At 43.4% G+C, this 24,704-nt stretch overlaps 1 protein-coding gene across 3 annotated transcripts in view; it reads right to left on the bottom strand.

Annotated features, from left to right (window-relative positions):
* The window catches only part of PLEKHH2 (pleckstrin homology, MyTH4 and FERM domain containing H2), a 142,484-nt gene extending 118,032 nt beyond the window's left edge, over positions 1 to 24,452 (bottom strand). For 2 of the 3 annotated variants that reach the window (XM_075595766.1, XM_075595768.1), the window contains exons 1-2: positions 22,615 to 22,929; positions 18,454 to 18,583 (exon numbers count right to left, since the gene is read on the bottom strand). In XM_075595766.1, the coding sequence (XP_075451881.1) occupies positions 18,454 to 18,576 (123 nt within the window). In that variant the 5' untranslated portion in view covers positions 18,577 to 18,583; positions 22,615 to 22,929. Of the gene's footprint in view, positions 1 to 18,453; positions 18,584 to 22,614; positions 22,930 to 24,314 lie in introns of those variants that run through there. The other variant, XM_075595767.1, reaches the window with a different exon arrangement.
* Positions 24,453 to 24,704: the final 252 nt, after the last annotated feature.

Below are 24,704 nucleotides of genomic sequence, written 5' to 3'. Positions count from 1 at the left end.
GCAACAATGAAGGCATAAGAGAGTACAGGCATACCCCGGTTTAAGGACACTCACTTTAAGTACACTCGCGAGTAAGGATATCTCGCTCAATAGGCAAACGGCAGCTCACGCATGCGCCTGTCAGCACGTCCTGAACAGCAATACCGGCTCCCTACCTGTACCGAAGCTGTGCGCAAGCGGGGAGACTATATAGCCTGTTACACGTTATTTACATCAGTTATGCACGTATATGACGATTGCAGTACAGTACATACATCGATAAGTGGAGAAAAAGGTAGTGCTTCAATTTAAGTACATTTTCGCTTTACATACATGCTCCGGTCCCATTGCGTACGTTAATGCGGGGTATGCCTGTATGTTTTTGAAAAATGTTTTTGCAATGGCAAAAGTCTTTTGTGTCTATGCATTAAGGCAAAAGTGACACAATTGTGGGGCAAAAGTTGCACCAGCTGCATCAGTGAAAAATGTCCTATTGCTTACAATGCGATTTTTTTCTTTGATAAATTATCAAACAGCCTTTATTAAAGGATTTGCAGATTTGCAATTTTCAGGAAAGATTTGTGGGAACGTTTGCGCAGTAAACAGGGATAGATTTGTGCATATCTACTGTCCATCATTGAAGTAGTTAATGTAAGGGATAGAGTAGGAATGGAACTATATATACTGTATATTTTTTTTTTAATAAATCAGTTCTGTAGTATTAGATAATAGTGACTGTTCTTTGCTTGTTTTTTTTATTCAACTCCTAATGCAATTTTTAATGAGTTTTAATATGCTGAGCATCCTTTGATTTCTATAGGAGGGTTTATTCCATCTCCCAGCAGTGCAAGATATTTGCAACACTTTCCTGTGTGACAACTTGTTGCCAATGTTCCCAGCAGTTTGAGCTGTAAACTGTAACAATAGACAAAGTGACTTTAGTTATATTAGGATACATTATAGCTGCTGAGTTAAATATTGACTGAAGGATTGATTGAAACTGAAAGGCAGCCATTATGTTAGGTCCACAATCAGCATTTTGACAGATTTATAACAGGAGCACCAAACGATTGCCAGCGTGGGTAAGAGTGTAGAATTATACACTGTTACATGCTTTACATATAAAAATATAAGAAAAAGGGGGAGATGTACTGTAGTTTTGCTGCTTTAATATGTGAGGTGACATTAATGTCGGCGTGCAAGAGATGAGCATCAGATGTACGAAACGCAAATAAAAAATGTGTACATTTGATTGTGAGTGCAAATTGGCATAAGAGAAACATTTAACATTGCTTCAAGTGCCAAATAGTGTCAAATTTGTCATTAACCTTGCAGAATATCGCATACATGGGAATAAGAGTTTTGCTGCTGTTAAAAAAAAAAAGTATTGCATTTTGGAAAAAATAATTTTAGACAACTAATATATGTGGCAAACTGGTCATATTTTCCACACCATTCCTGAAATTCCTCACGCTAACAGAGCAGTCATTGAATGTTGGATTTGGGTTCCTGCTTCTCAAAAGTGAACTAAATGCCTGATATATATGGATGTGCTGCCTGCTGACTGACCAGCTGTTTGATCTTATCAGAAAATATGCTCTGTCAGCTGAAAATCAGTATTATCCTTTTGTCCGAAAAGGAAATATCTGCACAATTTGAATAATACAGTACATCAGGCTACAAATAAACCTTAACAAGTTTTTTTTTTTAATTGACTAAATGCAGGATAATATTAAAAACTTTATTGCTTCTCTCAGTAGGTGTGTAATAAAAACACTCATTAGGAGGAACACCAGCACATAAAGGAAATTACATAAGCTGAACAAACAGCGCAGGTTTAATATTGATATTATTTTTATATAGTTCAGCTGGAATGATTTTAGAAATATACGTTTTATCATTTTAAGCGCCACTCACCAGCTTTGTTTACACCCATGCAGAAACCCGAAAGGTCCCCTTTTATATCATAGCCTAAACTATGTGCTAAACTCCTGTCTTCACACCCCCCTCTCTCCCCCCCCCCCCCCCCCCAACAGGTCAGGTTTTCAGGATATCCCAGCTTCAGCACAGGTGGCTCAAAGACTGAGCTTTTGATTGAACCACCTGTGCTGAAGCAGGGACTGATTGAGCCACGTGTGCTGAAGCAGGGATATCCTGAAAACCTGACTTGTTGGGGGGGAGCTTGAGGACTGGGGTTGAGCACCGCTGATCTAAACTACTCTCCGGTGATATAACTCATATAGGGAGGGGCACTGCACTGGGTGTGTGGGATAAATGTTTTTGTCCTGGAACCAGATTCCATATTCCTCTGTTCCCCTTTACAGTTTGGGATTATTTTCTCCCTAGTTTGGCTGTCTGTTATTTTCCCTATACCAGCAGCTTGCTGCATGTGAAAAGGCAACATTATTGCTACATGTTGTTTACACAGCCTGTGTTGGTTGCCTGCATCTCCTATTCTCCTAGCTGAGAGTGGGCTATTCCTACCCCCCTGTCCTTGCTGACAGTTAGTATAGTCTCATTTCCCATCTAGTGTAACCCTTGCTCCCCACTTCCTTTTCACCCTGGACTCTGAATGAGTAACTGCCTGCTATTTACCCCAGCAAGGCCTTTCTGTTTTACACTGTCTCATCCTTGATACACTGCACTTCAGACAGAGAAGCACTCTCTACCTACATTACATCCACAAGTACCTTTCTTCCTGTGATTTTCCCTCAATAAACTAAGAAAGAGAAAAGGACTTGTTTGTGCTTTGGCAGAGGGAAGGCATGAGTTAAGCATACTGGAACTAATCATACATCATTCGTGACCCTGGTTTCAGGAAAGTTTTAGTGGCCTGATTTTCTAAATTACAAGTGTGAATAATGAAAGTTGGCCCAGAATTTCAAATGTGCTCTTATGTAGCAAACAAAATGACCAAAAAGGAAAAATCTAGTCCGTATTAAGTGCTGCCTCCCAATTTCAGATTAACCTATTTTGTGCTTCTCCTTTTGCATAGTATCTTTTTACCACATTCTCTTCTATCAAAAGATTATAGAACTCACATAAGTGATTGTATTTATCTTCTCTAGCAGCTCCTTTACATAGGCACCTATGAAAGTTACTGAATGAAAGGTACAGCGAGCTTCTAGATATCTAAATATTGTAAGTGAGTAGCATCAAGTAATTCCTACACAGACTGCTTTAGAACTTGTTATCAAGGTATAACCTGTGTGCTAATCTCTTGAGAAATACCATGGACGTTTCAAGCTTGAACTCAATCATTTAATCAACATCCTGATGTACATCATTTGCTGGGAATGCCTCTGTATTGTACATAAAATCCACCCCCATCAATTGTTACCTAATTGCATTTACACACTAACAGAGAACTAGCAAAATGTGTATAGTAGATTTTTTTTAAAAAGCGTTATTCGGAATAGTCCTGAAAACCTGCATTTTAAAACATGGGTAATCCAGCAGTGCTATATGGTTGGCAATATCTTCTCCTAATATAGGGTGACACAGCTACCACCAATAGTGTATGGATATCTTTCAAGTACTGGATTGATATTGAGTATATTGTAGAATTCAACGGCGTTTACACGACGCTGACATTTCTGTGCTGGTTCATTGCTTGGGTCTTTGCACTAGAGTGGTTGTCCGCAGGATTCTAATAACTTTCCTTTGGCCATATTTTCAGAATGGGGTTTTCCCCGTGGTTATCAGGAACAGACTTTTGTGTGTGTTTGTGTGTGTGTAGCCCATCCTGGGGAATACTATGTCAGTTAAGGGGTTAACGGCCTTAAGGGGTTGACTATGTGGGCTCACGCAGACTAACACCCGTCACATGGTATAGAGTGACTTAGCAGGAAAGAAGCCATTCCATGGTGTGCATGGTGACCAGTGACATCACCATCAGGATATATATTGTGAGATTGAAGATTCTAGAACTTAGGTTCATTCGAGTGAAAGTAGGAGGAGCCTCACAGTTGGTGATGTAAATAAGTTCCTGTGTATAGTTAATGTATAGTGATAATGTCCTGTCCTGTTTGTTGTTTTGTAGTTAGGGAAAGTGTCGTATCCAGTTAGCGTCCGTAGCCATAGAAGTACAGAATCTTACACGTTCCTACAAAGGAAGCCTATGTCCTATTGGGGTTAGCCAAGTGGTAGCCGTAGGCTCTAATCGGAGCGGCTCTGCTGAGAAGCCCCCTATTGTCTCAGAAAAAGAGTGCTTAAGAGAGGTACGAAGTGCCTTGCACCAGGATAGTGATCCCAAATTTCAAGATAGTGAGGGTAACTTAAGATGGGGCCCATCTGATATAGAGAGTTACCTACGCAATACAGTACAGAAGATCGCCACTTAAGACAGCGGTGCGCAAACTGGGGGGCACGGGATTTTTATGGGGGGGCGCGGGCGGTTGCAGAGGTCTCGCTCTCTTCCCCAAGGCATTTAAATTAAATGCCGGGGGATTGCGTGAGGCCTCTGCAACTCAGCTTACCTTGATTCAGAAGGTTGCTGTGATGCGTCACCGTGGCAACGCAGTGTCAAATGATGCCGTGATGTCACATGACCGGGGTCACGTGGTTCGACGTCACGTGCCACAAGAGGTGAGGGGGATGCGAGCACGGGGGGGGGGAGAAGGCAGGGGGGGCGCAACTCTAATAGTTTGCATACCCCTGACTTAAGATGATAGTAACAGTAAAAAGCCTAAGCATCTCTAGAGAAAGTGAGGATTACTTAGGGATAAAATAAAGAGTACACACATGGTTGTTCACCAGCTAAAGTGTATATAGTAACAAATGTCTTGATGTGAAGAGCATTATCAACAGCTGTAAATAAAACTGCTGTTTGTACTATAACATTTCCTGGCGCCTTCATTATTCTATCAGCATACAGTATGGACACCCAGCCTGCGCAGAACCAGCCCTGATAACGTATGAGAGACTGAGAAAAGTCAGGCACATAGTCAACTACAGAAAAAAATCTATAGCGCAAAGGAAAGAAACCAGAACATATATATGTGTATGTATATATTGTGAGCAATTCCCCACTCCGATAGTGTAAACTCACAAGAATTTGTCTTGATAGAGTGTTTTGATGAATGTGTCCAATGGGCGCTGCGGTTCCAAACGAGCAGGAGGGCAGCAGAAAGGAGGCGGCTGACACAGGCAAGTGCCCGAGAGTGCGCGGCAAAACTAGGCCCAGGCCTAATGGGAAATCTGACACTGGGTGCAACTAGGGTTGCCAGGTGGCTTCTCCAAAAATACTGGACTCAATGGTGAAAGGTGCGTCAGGTCACTATGTCCAGGGAGGAAAATACTGGACACATACATGTCCAGTATTACAGTACCTCTCGTTTTTCTACTGGAAAGAGTATCCAAATACAGGACAGTCCAGTTCAATACACCTGGCAACCCTAGGTGCAACTGATGTAAACTCCTTAAGAGCAGGGCATGGAGGGTTAGATGTGTAACTCAAAATCTCCAAATTTATAGCTGAAAGTCCTTGCAGATTTGAAGGATATATTTATGTTACAAATAAGTACATCTCTAAATATTTACATTTAGGACAATATGTCACTAAACAGTTATGGCCACCGCTTCTTACAGAACGACCCCCTATGTATCCCAGCCCCACAGAGTTTGGCAAGCTTTCAGAGGGGTGTAATGGTATGCTCTGTATAAGTAGACAAAATAGTAGCAAAATGTGTCATATTTATTTGAAATAAACTGCTGGCCAACACTTAGGGCACATATTGATATAGGAGGAACAGCTAGAAGAAAACCCCTTCCTATGAAAGACTGGGGAAATGCTTGAAATAATCCAGAAAATTATTTTACATGTGTCACAATCAAAGAACATACTTTATACAAAGCGATGTACAGTACAGATGCTATATTGTCTAGGCCAGATTTTTCAATGTACAAATGATACTGAATAGGGATTATAGTGCATCCCTTTAGACTTTGTGTAAGATCCTTCATTACCACTATCTTGGCGTGCACTCTTCCTAAAGATAGCGGGTCCACTGCTTGCAAGTCCAAATTAAATTCACAACCTTTATTTATAACTAAAATATTGTTCCCTTTGGAAACATATTCCTCTGCAGTACTTACAGAGTTGAAAGAGTGTTAAATGAAAGAGTAAGAAGACGTGGCCCCATTACCCCTATATAACTAATTGAACGGTTAATCCCAAGTTTTTTTTTTAAGAACTTGGCACGAAAGTAACTGGGGAAAAAAAAGCACACACAGTTTGGATCTAATCTTTAGGAATGTTAATCTCTCAACATCCACTTATATTCTACTTAATCATACACAGATACAAGTGACAAGATGATCCCTTCCTCTCCGTTTCATTTCCTAAAAAAGGGATGGTAACCAGCAGGGCTGTGTCAAGGGCATTCATGGGTCAGATCCAAGACTCACATCTAAGCACCGACTCCTAGAATAGCAGTTACTGGGTCCTTCCCTTTGTACAGGACACCCAGCCCACATACCTGAAACTGATGCTCTGTTGGTGACTTGCAGTCCAGCTAACCAAATTCCTCCAGTGCTTTGTTGCAATTTCAGCCACATATGTTTTTATCGCCTAAAAGTTATGTGAACAGAAAATCGCTTTTTTACATGTGCACTGCTATATATCTGTATTAATGGAAGATCAAGATCACCATGTGTTGATGATTTCTTAATATCTTTGTACTCTATGGGTACTATTCAATACAGTCTGAAGAGGGCCCAAAGGGGAGACAGTTGCACCATATTCAATATTACAAAATATTGCAGCAAAGAACACAGCAAACGCGGGTCAAAGTGTTTGCAAAAATGCTACGTTATTATTGCCAGCGGACCCTTCAACCCTTCTTCCATCCACCCCAGGCATCATCTCATTCACACCTCCTCTACCCTATACCAGGCCTCATCGCCTCTCCTTCACACCTCCTCTACCCTATACCAGGCCTCATCCCCTCTCCTTCACACCTCCTCTACCCTATACCAGGCCTCATCTCCTCTCCTTCACACCTCCTCTACCCTATACCAGGCCTCATCTCCTCTCCTTCACACCTCCTCTACCCTATACCAGGCCTCATCTCCTCTCCTTCACACCTCCTCTACCCTATACCAGGCCTCATCTCCTCTCCTTCACACCTCCTCTACCCTATACCAGGCCTCATCTTCTCTCCTTCACACCTCCTCTACCCTATACCAGGGCTCAACTCCTCTCCTTCACACCTCCTCCACCATATACTAGGGCTCATCTCCTCTCCTTCACACCTCCTCTACCCTATACCAGGGCTCAACTCCTCTCCTTCACACCTCCTACACCCTATACCAGGGCTCATCTCCTCTCCTTCACACCTCCTCCACCCTATACCAGGCCTCATCTCCTCTCCTTCACACCTCCTCTACCCTATACCAGGCCTCATCTCCTCTCCTTCACACCTCCTCTACCCTATACCAGGCCTCATCTCCTCTCCTTCACACCTCCTCCACCCTATACCAGGCCTCATCTCCTCTCCACATCTCCTCTACCCTATACCAGGCCTCATCTCCTCTCCTTCACACCTCCTCCACCCTATACCAGGCCTCATCTCCTCTCCTTCACATCTCCTCTACCCTATACCAGGCCTCATCTCCTCTCCTTCACACCTCCTCCACCCTATACCAGGCCTCATCTCCTCTCCTTCACACCTCCTCTACCCTATACCAGGCCTCATCTCCTCTCCTTCACACCTCCTCTACCCTATACCAGGCCTCCTCTCCTCTCCTTCACACCTCCTCTACCCTATACCAGGCCTCATCTCCTCTCCTTCACACCTCCTCTACCCTATACCAGGCCTCATCTCCTCTCCTTCACACCTCCTCTACCCTATACCAAGCCTCATCTCCTCTCCTTCACACCTCCTCTACCATATACCAGGCCTCAATATCCTCTCCTTCACACCTCCTGTACCCTATACCAGGGCTCATCTCCTCTCCTTCACACCTTCTCTACCCTATACCAGGCCTCATCTCCTCTACCCTATACCAGGCCTCATCTCCTCTCCTACACACCTCTACCCTATACCAGGCCTCATCTCCTCTCCTTCACACCTCCTCTACCCTATACCAGGCCTCATCTCCTCTCCTTCACACCTCCTCTACCCTATACCAGGCCTCATCTCCTCTCCTTCACACCTCCTCTACCCTATACCAGGCCTCATCTCCTCTCCTTCACACCTCCTCTACCCTATACCAGGCCTCATCTCCTCTCCTTCACACCTCCTCTACCCTATACCAGGCCTCATCTCCTCTCCTTCACACCTCCTCTACCCTATACCAGGCCTCATCTCCTCTCCTTCACACCTCCTCTACCCTATACCAGGCCTCATCTCCTCTCCTTCACACCTCCTCTACCCTATACCAGGCCTCATCTCCTCTCCTTCACACCTCCTCTACCCTATACCAGGCCTCATCTCCTCTCCTTCACACCTCCTCTACCCTATACCAGGCCTCATCTCCTCTCCTTCACACCTCCTCTACCCTATACCAGGCCTCATCTCCTCTCCTTCACACCTCCTCTACCCTATACCAGGCCTCATCTTCTCTCCTTCACACCTCCTCTACCCTATACCAGGGCTCAACTCCTCTCCTTCACACCTCCTCCACCATATACTAGGGCTCATCTCCTCTCCTTCACACCTCCTCTACCCTATACCAGGGCTCAACTCCTCTCCTTCACACCTCCTACACCCTATACCAGGGCTCATCTCCTCTCCTTCACACCTCCTCCACCCTATACCAGGCCTCATCTCCTCTCCTTCACACCTCCTCTACCCTATACCAGGCCTCATCTCCTCTCCTTCACACCTCCTCTACCCTATACCAGGCCTCATCTCCTCTCCTTCACACCTCCTCCACCCTATACCAGGCCTCATCTCCTCTCCTTCACATCTCCTCTACCCTATACCAGGCCTCATCTCCTCTCCTTCACACCTCCTCCACCCTATACCAGGCCTCATCTCCTCTCCTTCACACCTCCTCTACCCTATACCAGGCCTCATCTCCTCTCCTTCACACCTCCTCTACCCTATACCAGGCCTCCTCTCCTCTCCTTCACACCTCCTCTACCCTATACCAGGCCTCATCTCCTCTCCTTCACACCTCCTCTACCCTATACCAGGCCTCATCTCCTCTCCTTCACACCTCCTCTACCCTATACCAAGCCTCATCTCCTCTCCTTCACACCTCCTCTACCATATACCAGGCCTCAATATCCTCTCCTTCACACCTCCTGTACCCTATACCAGGGCTCATCTCCTCTCCTTCACACCTTCTCTACCCTATACCAGGCCTCATCTCCTCTACCCTATACCAGGCCTCATCTCCTCTCCTACACACCTCTACCCTATACCAGGCCTCATCTCCTCTCCTTCACACCTCCTCTACCCTATACCAGGCCTCATCTCCTCTCCTTCACACCTCCTCTACCCTATACCAGGCCTCATCTCCTCTCCTTCACACCTCCTCTACCCTATACCAGGCCTCATCTCCTCTCCTTCACACCTCCTCTACCCTATACCAGGCCTCATCTCCTCTCCTTCACACCTCCTCTACCCTATACCAGGCCTCATCTCCTCTCCTTCACACCTCCTCTACCCTATACCAGGCCTCATCTCCTCTCCTTCACACCTCCTCTACCCTATACCAGGCCTCATCTCCTCTCCTTCACACCTCCTCTACCCTATACCAGGCCTCATCTCCTCTCCTTCACACCTCCTCTACCCTATACCAGGCCTCATCTCCTCTCCTTCACACCTCCTCTACCCTATACCAGGCCTCATCTCCTCTCCTTCACACCTCCTCTACCCTATACCAGGCCTCATCTCCTCTCCTTCACACCTCCTCTACCCTATACCAGGCCTCATCTCCTCTCCTTCACACCTCCTCTACCCTATACCAGGCCTCATCTCCTCTCCTTCACACCTCCTCTACCCTATACCAGGCCTCATCTCCTCTCCTTCACACCTCCTCTACCCTATACCAGGCCTCATCTCCTCTCCTTCACACCTCCTCTACCCTATACCAGGCCTCATCTTCTCTCCTTCACACCTCCTCTACCCTATACCAGGGCTCATCTCCTCTCCTTCACACCTCCTCTACCCTATACCAGGGCTCATCTCCTCTCCTTCACACCTCCTCTACCCTATACCAGGCCTTTTTTTACATAATTCTTTCACTCATTCTCTCACAAACAATGTCTCTTTCACTCACTCTGCCGCGTCCATACTGTCGCCACACTCACTAACAGACAAATAGGTGTCCGACACAATGACAAATCTGGCTGTATACACAGGGCTGCCAGTGTGCTTAGGGAATCTGGCGCTACACACAGGGCTGCCAGTGTGCTTAGGGAATCTGGCTGTATACACAGGGCTGCCATTGTGCTTAGGGAATCTGGTTGTATACACAGGGCTGCCAGTGTGCTTAGGGAATCTGGCTGTATACACAGAGCTGCCAGTGTGCTTAGGGAATCTGGCTGTATACACAGGGCTGCCAGCGTTCACAAGAAGTGCAGCATGTACAAAAGTCTTCTCTTATTGGTTCTCATAAGAGTTTTTCCCTGCGACAGTGATAATTATCACTATTTGAAGCGTTGCAAACAGTCGTGGCATATGCAAATAAGATTACTGCACTTTGCAACTGCATATATAATGAATGTGGCAAAATATTGACATGTATCACTGCACAGAAAAGCAATCAATTTTTGCGAACGTGAGCTGATGGAATCTATTGAATCTATTGAATAAGGCTCTCTGTGTGGGTTATCTATGGTGGGGTCAGCTGTCTAACGGCTTCCGCAACAATTATCCATTTTGAGTGGACTATGACTTCACTGACGCAGACAAAGTGTTGGTTTTATGTGAGAAAACTGAGGGTAATACTGTATGACGGGTAAGACTGTATGACGGGTAAGACTGTATGACGGGTAATACTGTATGACGGGTAACACTGTATGACGGGTGAGACTGTATGACGGGTAACACTGTATGACGGGTAAGACTGTATGACGGGTGAGACTGTATGACGGGTAACACTGTATGACGGGTGAGACTGTATGACGGGTAACACTGTATGACGGGTAAGACTGTATGACGGGTGAGACTGTATAACGGGTAATACTGTATGACGGGTAACACTGTATGACGGGTAACACTGTATGACGGGTAACACTGTATGACGGGTAACACTGTATGACGGGTAAGACTGTATGACGGGTAAGACTGTATGACGGGTAACACTGTATGACGGGTAAGACTGTATGACGGGTAACACTGTATGACAGGTAACACTGTATGACGGGTAAGACTGTATGACGGGTAAGACTGTATGACGGGTAAGACTGTATGACGGGTAACACTGTATGACGGGTAACACTGTATGACGGGTAAGACTGTATGACGGGTAACACTGTATGACAGGTAACACTGTATGACGGGTAACACTGTATGACGGGTAAGACTGTATGATGGGTAAGACTGTATGACGGGTAAGACTGCATGACGGGTAATACTGTATGACGGGTAACACTGTATGACGGGTGAGACTGTATGACGGGTAAGACTGTATGACGGGTAACACTGTATGACGGGTAATACTGTATGACGGGTAAGACTGTATGACGGGTAAGACTGTATGACGGGTAACACTGTATGACGGGTAACACTGTATGACGGGTAACACTGTATGACGGGTAAGACTGTATGACGGGTAAGACTGCATGACGGGTAATACTGTATGACGGGTAATACTGTATGACGGGTAATACTGTATGACGGGTAAGACTGCATGACGGGTAATACTGTATGACGGGTAACACTGTATGACGGGTGAGACTGTATGACGGGTAATACTGTATGACGGGTAATACTGTATGACGGGTAAGACTGTATGACGGGTAAGACTGTATGACGGGTAAGACTGTATGACGGGTAACACTGTATGACAGGTAACACTGTATGACGGGTAAGACTGTATGACGGGTAAGACTGCATGACGGGTAATACTGTATGACGGGTAAGACTGTATGACGGGTAACACTGTATGACGGGTAAGACTGTATGACGGGTAACACTGTATGACGGGTAAGACTGTATGACGGGTAATACTGTATAACGGGTAAGACTGTATGACGGGTAAGACTGTATGACGGGTAATACTGTATAACGGGTAACACTGTATGACGGGTAACACTGTATAACGGGTAAGACTGTATGACGGGTAAGACTGTATGACGGGTAATACTGTATGACGGGTAAGACTGCATGACGGGTAATACTGTATGACGGGTAACACTGTATGACGGGTAAGACTGTATGACGGGTAACACTGTATGACGGGTAAGACTGTATGACGGGTAACACTGTATGACGGGTAACACTGTATGACGGGTAAGACTGCATGACGGGTAACACTGTATGACGGGTAATACTGTATGACGGGTAACACTGTATAACGGGTAACACTGTATGACGGGTAAGACTGTATGACGGGTAACACTGTATGACGGGTAAGACTGCATGACGGGTAAATCTGTATGACGGGTAAGACTGTATGACGGGTAAGACTGTATGACGGGTGAGACTGTATGACGGGTAACACTGTATGACGGGTAATACTGTATGACGGGTAAGACTGTATGACGGGTAAGACTGTATGACGGGTAAGACTGTATGACGGGTAAATCTGTATGACGGGTAAGACTGCATGACGGGTAACACTGTATGACGGGTAACACTGTATGACGGGTAAGACTGTATGACGGGTAAGACTGTATGACGGGTAAGACTGTATGACGGGTAACACTGTATGACGGGTAAGACTGTATGACGGGTAAGACTGTATGACGGGTAAGACTGCATGACGGGTAAGACTGTATGACGGGTAAGACTGTATGACGGGTAAATCTGTATGACGGGTAAGACTGTATGACGGGTAACACTGTATGACGGGTGAGACTGTATGACGGGTAACACTGTATGACGGGTAAGACAGTATGACGGGTAATACTGTATGACGGGTAATACTGTATAACGGGTAAGACTGTATGACGGGTAAGACTGTATGACGGGTAAGACTGTATGACGGGTAACACTGTATGACGGGTGAGACTGTATGACGGGTAACACTGTATGACGGGTAAGACTGTATGACGGGTAATACTGTATAACGGGTAAGACTGTATGACGGGTAAGACTGTATGACGGGTAACACTGTATGACGGGTAATACTGTATGACGGGTAAGACTGTATGACGGGTAATACTGTATGACGGGTAAGACTGTATGACGGGTAAGACTGTATGACGGGTAAGACTGCATGACGGGTAACACTGTATGACGGGTAATACTGTATGACGGGTAACACTGTATGACGGGTAATACTGTATGATGGGTAAGACTGTATGACGGGTAATACTGTATGACGGGTAAGACTGTATGACGGGTAAGACTGTATGACGGGTAAGACTGCATGACGGGTAAGACTGTATGACGGGTAAGACTGTATGACGGGTAAATCTGTATGACGGGTAAGACTGTATGACGGGTAACACTGTATGACGGGTGAGACTGTATGACGGGTAACACTGTATGACGGGTAAGACTGTATGACGGGTAATACTGTATAACGGGTAAGACTGTATGACGGGTAAGACTGTATGACAGGTAATACTGTATGACGGGTAACACTGTATGACGGGTGAGACTGTATGACGGGTAACACTGTATGACGGGTAAGACTGTATGACGGGTAATACTGTATAACGGGTAAGACTGTATGACGGGTAAGACTGTATGACGGGTAACACTGTATGACGGGTAACACTGTATGACGGGTAATACTGTATGACGGGTAAGACTGTATGACGGGTAATACTGTATGACGGGTAAGACTGTATGACGGGTAAGACTGCATGACGGGTAAGACTGCATGACGGGTAACACTGTATGACGGGTAATACTGTATGACGGGTAACACTGTATGACGGGTAATACTGCATGATGGGTAAGACTGTATGACGGGTAATACTGTATGACGGGTAAGACTGTATGACGGGTAAGACTGTATGACGGGTAAGACTGTATGACGGGTAACACTGTATGACGGGTAATACTGTATGACGGGTAACACTGTATGACGGGTAATACTGTATAACGGGTAACACTGTATGACGGGTAAGACTGTATGACGGGTAATACTGTATGACGGGTAAGACTGTATGACGGGTAATACTGTATGACGGGTAAGACTGTATGACGGGTAAGACTGTATGACGGGTAACACTGTATGACGGGTAAGACTGTATGACGGGTAAGACTGTATGACGGGTAACACTGTATGACGGGTAAGACTGTATGACGGGTAAGACTGTATGACGAGTAAGACTGTATGATGGGTAAGACTGCATGACGGGTAAGACTGTATGACGGGTAAGACTGTATGACGGGTAACACTGTATGACGGGTAACACTGTATGACGGGTAATACTGTATGACGGGTAAGACTGTATGACGGGTAATACTGTATGACGGGTAACACTGTATGACGGGTAAGACTGTATGACGGGTAACACTGCATGACGGGTAAGACTGTATGACGGGTAACACTGTATGACGGGTAAGACTGTATGATGGGTAAGACTGTATGACGGGTAACACTGTATGACGGGTAAGACTGTATGACGGGTAAGACTGTATGACGGGTAATACTGTATGACGGGTAAGACTGTATGACGGGTAACACTGTATGACGGGTAATACTGTATGACGGGTAATACTGTATGACGGGTAAGACTGTATGACGGGTAATACTGTATGACGGGTAACACTGTATGACGGGTAACACTGTATGACGGGTAACACTGTATGATGGGTAAGACTGTATGACGGGTAACACTGTATGACGGGTAACACTGTATGACGGGTAATACTGTATGACGGGTAACACTGTATGACGGGTAAGACTGTATGACGGGTAAGACTGTATGACGGGTAACACTGTATGACGGGTAACACTGTATGACGGGTAATACTGTATGACGGGTAAGACTGTATGACGGGTAAGACTGCATGACGGGTAACACTGTATGACGGGTAATACTGTATGACGGGTAACACTGTATGACGGGTAATACTGCATGATGGGTAAGACTGTATGACGGGTAATACTGTATGACGGGTAAGACTGTATGACGGGTAAGACTGTATGACGGGTAAGACTGTATGACGGGTAACACTGTATGACGGGTAATACTCTATGACGGGTAACACTGTATGACGGGTAATACTGTATAACGGGTAACACTGTATGACGGGTAAGACTGTATGACGGGTAATACTGTATGACGGGTAAGACTGTATGACGGGTAATACTGTATGACGGGTAAGACTGTATGACGGGTAAGACTGTATGACGGGTAACACTGTATGACGGGTAAGACTGTATGACGGGTAAGACTGTATGACGGGTAACACTGTATGACGGGTAAGACTGTATGACGGGTAAGACTGTATGACGAGTAAGACTGTATGATGGGTAAGACTGCATGACGGGTAAGACTGTATGACGGGTAAGACTGTATGACGGGTAAGACTGTATGACGAGTAAGACTGTATGACGGGTAAGACTGCATGACGGGTAAGACTGTATGACGGGTAACACTGTATGACGGGTAACACTGTATGATGGGTAAGACTGTATGACGGGTAACACTGTATGACGGGTAATACTGTATAACGGGTAACACTGTATGACGGGTAAGACTGTATGATGGGTAAGACTGTATGACGGGTAACACTGTATGACGGGTAACACTGTATGACGGGTAATACTGTATGACGGGTAAGACTGTATGACGGGTAATACTGTATGACGGGTAACACTGTATGACGGGTAAGACTGTATGACGGGTAACACTGCATGACGGGTAAGACTGTATGACGGGTAACACTGTATGACGGGTAAGACTGTATGACGGGTAAGACTGTATGACGGGTAACACTGTATGACGGGTAAGACTGTATGACGGGTAAGACTGTATGACGGGTAATACTGTATGACGGGTAAGACTGTATGACGGGTAACACTGTATGACGGGTAATACTGTATGACGGGTAATACTGTATGACGGGTAAGACTGTATGACGGGTAATACTGTATGACGGGTAACACTGTATGACGGGTAACACTGTATGACGGGTAACACTGTATGACGGGTAAGACTGTATGACGGGTAACACTGTATGACGGGTAACACTGTATGACGGGTAATACTGTATGACGGGTAACACTGTATGACGGGTAAGACTGTATGACGGGTAAGACTGTATGACGGGTAACACTGTATGACGGGTAACACTGTATGACGGGTAATACTGTATGACGGGTAAGACTGTATGACGGGTAAGACTGTATGACGGGTAACACTTTATGACGGGTAATACTGTATGACGGGTAAGACTGTATGACGGGTAATACTGTATGACGGGTAAGACTGTATGACGGGTAAGACTGCATGACGGGTAACACTGTATGACGGGTAAGACTGTATGACGGGTAATACTGTATAACGGGTAACACTGTATGACGGGTAAGACTGTATGACGGGTGAGACTGTATAACGGGTAACACTGTATGACGGGTAAGACTGTATGACGGGTAATACTGTATAACGGGTAACACTGTATGACGGGTAATACTGTATAACGGGTAAGACTGTATGACGGGTAATACTGTATAACGGGTAACACTGTATGACGGGTAAGACTGTATGACGGGTAAGACTGTATGACGGGTAAGACTGTATGACGGGTAAGACTGTATAACGGGTAATACTGTATAACGGGTAACACTGTATGACGGGTAAGACTGTATGACGGGTAATACTGTATAACGGGTAAGACTGTATGACGGGTAAGACTGTATGACGGGTAATACTGTATGACGGGTAAGACTGTATGATGGGTAAGACTGTATGACGGGTAAGACTGTATGACGGGTAAGACTGTATGACGGGTAACACTGTATGACGGGTAAGACTGTATGACGGGTAATACTGTATGACGGGTAACACTGTATGACGGGTAACACTGTATGACGGGTAAGACTGTATGACGGGTAATACTGTATAACGGGTAAGACTGTATGACGGGTAACACTGTATGACGGGTAATACGGTAGCATCCTGTAGACCCCATATCTTTATTGTGGGCTTCATCTACATGCCAGGACTGACACAGGGATTAATGGTCTTTTTACAAGATTTAGCTCTTGTGCTTCACTAACTTGAATTACTTTATTTATTCTTTACCCAATACCATATACTGTACCAATGTATAATGTAGTAAGGTGACATACATTTCTCCCCACACTGGGCCACAATTACGTTCTTTACTTGAGCTACTGTATAAGCTTGGGCAGCATATGGGTGAGGCAAGTGGATAAATACAGAATTTTAGATGACCCTCCTAAGAAAGTCTTTTAGTAAGATCTCGATAAGAGGGATGAATTGAACGCCCACATCTTCAGAACTTTGTGACCAATGTGAACACCAATAACAAAGAAACAGTCTGTATGTCTCATGTGAATAAACACACTTTTAGAGAAAAAGGCATAACATTTAGAGACTGTAGGTGGAACAATTTTAGATTCGTGACCAACAAAGATCAAATCATCAATTGAATAGCTAATGATAATATTTACAATATATGCTCTCTATCCTACAGATGTTACTAGATGAGAAATAGATGATGGATTAATAGAGTTCTGAATAATTACTTGTTCCAGACAAAATATATCACAATAATATATTTTTCACAGCACATTATGCTTTATTTCTTACGTACCATATATGATGCGTGAAAAAGAGTGGCTCAATGAGTAAAGACACTGGCTGTAAACAACAACACTGATCCTGGTTCAATTCCCGGTGTCGGCTCCTTGTGACCTTGGGCAAGTCACTTTATCTCCCTGTGTTTTAGGCACCAAAACCATAGATTGTAAGCTCATCTGGGCAGGGACTGTGTCTCTAAAAATCCTATGTGCTGCGTACCGTACTATACATTAATTGTGAACCGCTTTGAGTCCCACTGGGAGAAAAGCGCTAGATGAAATACAAGTTATTATAACTATTATATAGGCTCAACTACATTTATAGATAATTTGATCTGCAAAATCTTGTCTGTCTCATTCCGACTCTGTTAATTTGAAATGAAGTGTACCTCCATTAACCCTTGACTTATGGTGGAGAACGATTTTGTAGGGCATTACATTTCAACAAGATTGAGGAAGTAGGAAGATTGAGTACCCATTTTTGTGTAATGGTAATAAAGTTCTGTTTTCTCTTTGTTTAATTACTCTATATCTAACTGCTTACATTTGGGTACAGTAGATTCTCTTGTAAAACACTCATGCACTTTCTACAAACCGTGTCTTTACACATACAGCTAGTAATACCTTTTCTGCTAACAACTCTCTGATCCTGTTAGCTTGGACACGAAATTTCATCAGCTGGGACTCCAGTGTTATGCATCTCTCTTGCCAGTCTATAGCTCCTTCTGATTCCGTCAGTTCTGCCATGATTGCTCTGTAAAAACACATAAACAGCATGAGTAGTCACTTTGTGACACAGTCAATACTCCCTCTTCTGTTTCCTGTAGTGTTACAATGAACCATCTGTGAAACCTAGAGGTTCAGAATCTTACTTACCACTTATTCCTTAACACTGTCATGAAAGAACTGCTTCCTAATATTGTATGTAGCAGAATCGTTGGTTGAAGTACCTTAAAGTAATAGTATTGTGAATGAGTAACAAAAAAAAAAAAAAATCCGACTGAATTAAACAATGGGGCAAAACCGGTTCAGAAAGGTTTATAATATAATTATGCTTTAAAAAAAAAAAAAAAAAGGAGAGGGAGTGTTTCCAAAATCTTTTTTTCTTCGTCATTTTAGGCATCTTGGAAAATATTTGTTCATATCCATATTTCTGAAAACAAAAATCTACCTAAGGATTTTACAATGAAATATATGTCATGTCCATTCAAGTCTCACCATGTTAAATTGGGGGACATTTTCACTGTAGAGCAGCTCTGCTTTGTAAAGTAATGCAAAAAAAAGTACACACAGTACTAGTTTTATAAAAATGCAGTAGTATATAGAGATACTAAGTAGTAGAATATTACATGCTGCATATGACATCATCACCACCATGACATGTGACCAGCTCCGCCATGTTCATTTTGTTTTGGTAGAAGCTGGTTTTGGGATTCGTCAAAGATATATTACAATTGTGAATAAAAACGTATCAGAAAACTTCAGAAATGTATCCCTCACACTGAAGATGAAGACCTTTTATAACAAGTTGTACATAAATACAGTCATTGAATACAGATGTTGGGTCTATGTATCACAATCAAGGTATACGTACAGTAGTGCACATCTAGGGCACAAATATGACTCCAGAAGTATCACAAACAAGTCTCCCGGCTGCAACTGAAGTATAAAAAAAGAAAATGGCCCCATATTTATTATGCTGCTAGGCTCATTCACTTCGTGAAACGTTCCTCCACTACTGCTCCACTATGCAGTTGCCAGATGGTGAAACATGTGGTACCACTGATTCACTGGGAGAGAAATTCATGGTGAAATACAATGGATGAGTCAATGACGCCCAGCGTGAAAATACAACTGTTGTCTTATTAGTCACAGATACATTAAACCAGGTGATTTTTCTTTAGGTGGTAAAATTGTTCTCGTGCTGAGACACACTTTCCTTGTATGGTGTATGGCCCATTATAAGCATGTCAAAGTGGCAGAGACCCCGTACGTCTGCACTTTATACAGTATGCACATACAGTGTGCACATGTATTTCCAAATTACATAGAGATATTAAAAGTGACACAGTGCAAGAACAGGCGCACATAGACAAGACATATAATACGAAGAAGGTAATCTATGGCCAGCACAGTTTACAATTTTAATGGTACGGTTTGAGACAGACACAGACATAAGGAGTAAGTGTAATAATGTCAGTAATTTCAGTAGGAAGCAAAGAGGAAACATTAAAGCATTTGGTGAGAGGGTGGTGTAGAGACATCGTTTCATTATTTCCATGATGATCACATGTTTCCTTGGAATGGTGCTCTTTAGTCATCTCCTGAAGACCTGAGAGAAAGAGCTCTGTGAGCACTCAATGGAAAGAAATGTAGATTGCCAGTAAGGATTGGCTTTGTAGTAATGTCAACATTTTCTCTCAGAGTTTTAGTCACCAAAGGTTACAATGCAAGCTTTTTTTAAACTGCTATTGTACCTCCTTTATTGTATTGCTCTATGTATAGAGTTACACACTCTGCCATGTCTCAATAAGACTGATTTATTGTTTGGTGTGTCGTGTCACCCGTTTGCAGTGAGATTCACTCATTTTTGCATCTTTGGTTTTTATAAATTTAGTGAAATTTCACTCTTAAAAATCAGAATAAATCCATGTCATATTTAGGTCTAAATCCCAACTTTCTCTCTCTCTTTTATGTCCTTACAGCTTGACAACTTTACATTATTTCATGTGGACTCTTTAAAAACTAACTGGATACAAAACATACTGCGTCATATGATTATTCAAACTTTTATTTTCAGAAAAACTAACCATCGGCTCAGCTCGTCCTTTGACTACATTTAAGCTGAAATTATGTGAGCACTTGGTCATTTCTTGAATGTACTGTACTGTATATACAATTATGCATTTCAACCATCCAGAGAGCAAACAAACTGTGTAGTATTAAACCCCAGCTGTGTTCCAACAAATCACTTCATCAGAGAAGACCTGATGAAGTGATACCTAATTCCTGAACTCACAAAGGGGCGTTATTTGCATGTTTTAACACATTTGGATTAAGAAGCAGGGGGATGATCCTAAACCAGAAGTAGGATTCTGACCTCCTTCAAATGGGTAATGTTACCCTCCCAGCTACCTGCAGTATCATTCCAACATATAGAGTCAGAGTTCTTCTCTTTGAGGAACTTTCAGCTAGTGATATGAGGCGAAGTTGTTACTTGTAAAGTAGGACGGGTCCTATGGGATTTACCTTGGTATAGTGGGCATCTTTTTTTGAAAGCTTATCTTCTGAACTATGAAATATGAAAGAGTTAATGATATTTAATTGCAGGCTACATCCAGCATATTACATCAAATGTAGAAATAAGATATGATGGTGGACTACATGCTTTTATGTAGTGATAAATTAGAAAAGTGAGTAGAGGATTTAAAATGCTTTGTATTAGTATTCTTTTGCTTTAAAATTAATGTGTGTACATTTCGCCCATATTTACTGTACGTAGATACCAGAAGATGTACTAATATCCTCCTCTAATTTCTACATATAGATTGGATTACAACTAAATCTTGTCGTTTTATGTTATATACATGCGTATTGAATTATACCTACAGGGTACGATCTCAGTGCCAATACAAGAGATCTCCTTGGACTATTTGTATATGTAATTTACCGATTTTTCACCCCACCTGTGTTAGATACACACCATCACTGGCAAAAAGATACTAAGGGGATTAACCCATTATTGCAACTATTACTGATCATGAGAGACATTAAGGCTGCGGCCAGGCAGGGAGCGAGCGCGCTGGCGCTCATGCGCAGTGACGTCACGCTCCCTGCTCGGCCGGGAGTTTTGTAGCCAGCTAGGGGGGCGATTCGGGGGGCACGGCCATGACGTCACAGAGCTGGTTCGCCCTCATTGGGCGAACCGCTCACGTGACGCGCTTGCGAGCGGCAGATTCAAATGTGCTTGCTCTGCAAGCAGCTAAGCGCCACGCATGCTCAGGCACTCGCTCACGCTGGCCACACCTCAATGTGTTTCATAGCGGCCAGCGTGAGCGCGCCCGCCCGCTCAGCGCCACCCTGGCCGAGGCCTTAGTCCTAATGGGCGACTTTTCTCCAGTGATTAGGTAGCCACATCTCCATAGTGATTATTTAGTTTACTCTCTTGCTTTTAACCCTTTTGTTAGTAGTTTGTCATTTATATGTACCACCTTATTTTACTCCAATTATAATTAAATATTTGATTTTAATATCTACACATTTATCATTCTCTACTCAGGGTCTTTTGAGTGTTGAAATATACTGGGTTCTTTTTCTCAAGTTTATCATATGCATTTATATTGCCTGTAATGTCCTTCTGCAAACAGCGCAGTGTACACTAGCAGTGCTAAATGAAATGGAATTACTACTATTCTGCATTCTTTTGAATACATATTGTTCAGTATTGCTCATACGTTAACTACTCGTTCCTACATTTAATACAAAACGTTAGATAGCACGAAGTGAGATGAAGCATTTTGCAGACTTTTCACCCCCTTCCCCCAGTTCTAGAGCAGGTCTTACCATTTTAGGGGCTGCTACTGCTGCTAAACCTGATACTGAGGAGGAGCGAAAATGTTCCATACAACATGTTACAAGTAGGAGTGGCCAAGTAGTAATGCTGCTGTCTTTGAAGTGGGTGATCCCCAGCTTAAAACCGCAGTTCGTAAAAGATGTATTTTTATGGTGGTCCAACAGAAGGTTTCCCAACCTGCGAATAATACACACGCGTGTAAAAACACGTACCTGGTAAGTCGTCCCAGCGAAGCAGATGTGTAAGCTCCACGGTTGAAATGTCTTCCTGCAGCTGTTGCTGTGGATTTTTCGACAGCTTCACTGCTTCTTCATCTGTAAGTTTACAGTCCAACGATGAAGGTGGCATTCAAGTGGAGGCAGACTGCACAGCAAGCAGAAGGCTGGGGATAGAAGGAGCCTAGTGATTCACATGGAAGGGAAAGTCCTGCCCCTGAGACACACTAGCAAAGGGGCAGCATCAATACAGCTTAGTGAGGGACGTCAGCAGAAAGTCAGCTCAAAGGAAAAACTTTCTCAAGCTGGAATATTCACTGACAAACCTCTCACAGATTATTATTTTTTCCATGGAGTTTATAGTGTTTTTCTGGGGGAGAGGGGGGGGGGGGGTCCGAATTTTTTGTTCCTTTAAAAAAAAAAAAAAAAAAAAAGTTCTTTCTTTTTTTATTGGACAAAATAAAAACAGCAAAACAGATTTTAACGTGCATGATGTAATAGGAGAAAGTGTTCAAGATTCTCAACGCATGCAGTTGTTCCAGGCAGAATACACTTTTGCTTGCGACAGCACCATCTAGTGTTGCATTTTTTACTGATTTCAAACTTTTGAGGTTGGTGTCTTCATTGCTGCCCAGCAGTAAGACTGCAGTTCAAGCAATATCCACATGTGTGTGTTTTTTCTTAATAAATCAGTTTTGTACTATGAGAAAATACTTGTAGCATTTAAAAATCAAAACAAACAATTTTGAAAGACACTTTCAATTTATTCTAATATAGCAAGCATTTTTGTTTCTATAGAAACCATTTACAAAGTCACACCCCCTTCCTCTTCTGAGTCAAGTTCTGGCTCTTGAGCCCTGTCCTCTCTCTAGCAGTGTACCAATTGTATCTAGGGCCTACCTGGTCACAGGATCTTCCACACAGAACTTTGCATCCTGGGTACTCTTGTGCTGCCCTACAAGTGAATTAAATAACCCCCGATTCGGCGATCGATTACAGGAGAACGGTTAGATCGGCAACTTAGCTAATCACGTCAGTGTGTAGATTGTATTGATGCACATATTGAATGCAAAAAGAAAAACACGCAGCTGAAACTGCAGCCTTAAAATAACAGCAGCAGCAGCCGCCCTTCCGAATTTACAGTATTTTAACCCCACTTTTTTCGGTTCCTCTCCATCATCATGACTGATCTACAGTAGAAATTCCTTAGAAGGTTCCCCATACTTTCAGATGAACCCTTACTCTGCCAGAGGGAACGCTTTGTGTTGCTGGCCTCCACCGGTCGTGAAAGGGTTAATTGTTTTTTTCTTTCCTGCTTCTGAATATCATTAAAAAAACTAACACAGCCTTTTTTGAACTAAGGTGTTTTTTTTTAAATCAGATCTGGTGAGGTCAAGCGTCAGCCCTGCAGCTTTTCGGCCCAGATACACTAAGCTCTGTTTTTTTAACGTGATGTTATCCAAACAAATGTCACGCTAGTAGTAACTCTTATCCACTATACTGGGTTAACGTAACGTTACCCCAGTTCTGTATGTAGCACAGCCTTCATTTTTACAGACGTAAATGTTAATGACACGCAGAGGAGACGTTTACCCCAAACATCGTCTACCACCTAAGTCTGTAAGGTTAATGCAGGGACTTAACATTATGTTAGTGAAGTCACTCCTACACATGAAAAAAACACAATATACTGGCACCTGAAAATAAACTATAAACCGTAAGGTGATAGCTGACCAGAGGGTGATATAGTCTTTAATGTCCAAACTATCTTCAATAGGATTTTGATTGTAGTCTCATATCATATGCAAATAGATAAAGAAAAAGATCATAGTGCAACGCTGACAAAAAATGAACTATAAACCACTAGACAAATACTACATAAAACAACATAAAACACAGAATAGCTAAATAAAATAAAACAGTGCTATTTAATAAACACAATAACAGACAAAACAATTGCCTAAAAATGAGGAACACAAACTGAGGGATCCAATCCAGATAGAGAAAAATTGGAATCCTACTCATGACAATGTAGGAAATATACAGCCTTGTCAATCACTCCTTTGATACAGAGTTTCTAGGGAGAG

The sequence above is a fragment of the Ascaphus truei genome, chromosome 4, assembly GCF_040206685.1.
Source record: "Ascaphus truei isolate aAscTru1 chromosome 4, aAscTru1.hap1, whole genome shotgun sequence".
Classification (NCBI taxonomy): Eukaryota; Metazoa; Chordata; class Amphibia; order Anura; family Ascaphidae; genus Ascaphus; species Ascaphus truei.
This window is presented reverse-complemented; position numbering and strand designations above follow the sequence as displayed.